The sequence below is a fragment of the Alosa pseudoharengus genome, unplaced genomic scaffold (genome assembly GCF_046254945.1).
Source record: "Alosa pseudoharengus isolate Yale_2024_CS ecotype anadromous, Long Island Sound unplaced genomic scaffold, YU_APseudo_1.1 YU_APseudo_1.1_scf_9, whole genome shotgun sequence".
Lineage (NCBI taxonomy): Eukaryota > Metazoa > Chordata > Actinopteri > Clupeiformes > Clupeidae > Alosa > Alosa pseudoharengus.
In genome coordinates, this window is record NW_027468881.1 from 15,671,425 (window position 1) to 15,673,924 (window position 2,500).

The following is a 2,500-nucleotide window of genomic DNA, read 5'->3' on the forward strand; positions in this document are numbered from 1 at the left end:
TGGTTCCTGCCAGTGTTGTTCACCTTCACCAACATGGCCGCCTTGGACCCCGGAGCTGGCTGCCATCTTTGAGCAGGATCCCTAGAGAGAGAGAATAACAGAGAGAGAGAGAGAATGACAGAGAGAGAGGGAGGGAGGGAGAAAGAGAGAGTTAATATACACATGTACACAAACACAGACAAGAGGGTGCCTTTTAATGAGATTTACTTTGTGATGCAGAAAAACAAAAAACCACATATCACACAAGACACGGGGTGGGATTTTCCTAAAGCTGGGAACAAACACACAAAATCAGAGAGGCAGACAATCCCTCTCTAATAACTTGACACAAGCTGTACACACACACACACACACGCACACGCACACGCACACGCACACACACAAACTAACAAAAACATTCAGTGGCAGACAGGCAAAAGGCACAACCACACACATACTAACACTTGTAAACAATACATCTTTGGTGAATTTGATGCTATTTGGTGAAACAAATGACTTTTGGGTCCATCCAAACAGAGCCATATCTAATAGACAAGAATGCCAGCCCTGGCACAGAGTTCTCTGCGCATTCCTGCCTCGGCTAAAGAGGTTAAACTCCCTGACCTTCCAGATCTTTCTGTGCGGCCAATCGAGTGCCTGATATAAAAGGGCTTTTAATAAGAGTGCTGAAGGACACTTGACTTGACAGACTGAGACTAAAGTAAATGGTCACTTTAATCATAACAGAAACTGCATTTGGGTGGTTTGCGAGCCAGCCTGAAAATTATTTATTATCAAAATAAGTGCACCCAATATAAATCTGACAAAGTTGTGTATGTGAACCATAATGTAAAAAGTTTTTTGTTTGTATATATCAAAGACAAATAAGCAATACTCATGTGGGTCAGCTGGTATAATATGACCCTGAGCTCCAAGGTCATGTCTTAGATTCCAGGAGAAAACAAAATGGTCAAAATATTATACACCATTCTAGACTGAGAATGAATCTATAAAGGATCACATGCAATACATGAATATAATACAACACTTTACCAGATTGCAACATCATATCTAAGAGGGCCTGAACTGCAAACTACGCCAGGTCTTACCCACAAACACATGCCTCTCATGTACACACAGACTGTTTCCAGGACACCGTAGCCATGTTAGCGAGAGGAACACAACAGGAAATCTGCTCCAGTCGATGTGTTCCACTAAAAGGTCGAGGCACGGGTGGAACAACAGGAATTCACAGCGCTTTGTTCCAGCGCAGGGCTGTTGCTCTTGAGTTTTTTTACTATGCATGCCAGACATAATCACGTCCTCAATCAACATCCACACACACCCACACACACAAGCACGACCACACACACACTCACACACCCGTTCTTTCCTGTCCGACGGTAAAACCGCACCTTTATGAGCGAGTACCTCTCGCCCTACTCATTGTACCACATCCACCGCAGCTCCTTCCCAATGCCCTCCACTACCCCAAACACATCACATATCAGCCAAACACCCAGTAAACATCTACTACCAGTAATACTTTGCTACTTTTGGATACAAGCTCTGAATCATCACTGCAATGGATGTATGCACACACACACACACACACACACACACACACACACACACACACACACACACACACACACACACACACACACACCACTAAGAGGCTGTAGGAATGTGTTGCAAGGCGGTAATCCTAAACCCTGCTGCCTAATAGATTTGGGTGTTTTGGACTCATTAGCAGAGCAGTCCCCTCTAGACCCACAGGCCACAAAACACTGTGTGTGTGTGTCCACTCTGTGTGTGTGTGTGTGTGTGTGTGTGTGTGTTGCCTAATCTCAGTGAACCCTGCACTTGTCAGACTAGCGGTTTCCTCCTCTCGATGAACCCCTTTGGATATCAAAGAGAGGGGGCAAGCCAGAGAATAAAGCCTGCACACCTTGGAGTGACAGTCACCAGCTGTGCGCTTCCCAGCCTGTTCACACTTTCCCAACCTGTCTGCACTGAGCAGGAAGAAAGAGTGAGAGAGAGAGAGAGAGAGAGAGAACAAGAGAGAGAGAGTAGAGAGAGAGAGAGTGAGAGAGAGAGGGAGAAAGAGAAGTAGAGAGAGGACTTATGGTCCACAACAAACAGGTGAACCAGAAAACCTGCACACCTGACTCTTGGAACTGGAGAATGAAAAAATGAGCCCTGTTGTTATGTTCAGGGCATTCTCTGAGTTTGACCAAAGCAAACTACTACTGAAGACAGCAAAGACCCATACATGAAATGACCACTGGCATGTTGCTCTCATGAAAACATTAGCACTTCGAAATAATACTGTATGGTATACACTGCCAGTCTATACAAATGGCTCAATCTGTGTTGCCAAGCCTTTGACTATCTATGACCTTTTAAGGCATTATAATTCCTTTGGTCCTGATTGAAGCCTAACACTGTTCACAGTTCTCCATAGGAGCAGTGAGTGGCAATCTGCATGAAAAAGCACCAAACGATTAGAAACTCACCC

The 2,500-nt window shown here is 44.8% G+C and overlaps 1 protein-coding gene across 4 annotated transcripts in view; it reads right to left on the reverse strand.

The window, feature by feature from the left end:
* LOC143115431 (rho GTPase-activating protein 39-like) overlaps window positions 1–2,500 on the reverse strand; it is a 91,843-nt gene that overhangs the window by 33,789 nt on the left and 55,554 nt on the right. For 3 of the 4 annotated variants that reach the window (XM_076277459.1, XM_076277461.1, XM_076277462.1), the window contains one exon: window positions 1–81. This exon is cut by the window's left edge and continues 1,417 nt beyond it. In XM_076277459.1, the coding sequence (XP_076133574.1) occupies window positions 1–81 (81 nt within the window). Of the gene's footprint in view, window positions 82–2,498 lie in introns of all 4 variants that reach the window. The other variant, XM_076277460.1, reaches the window with a different exon arrangement.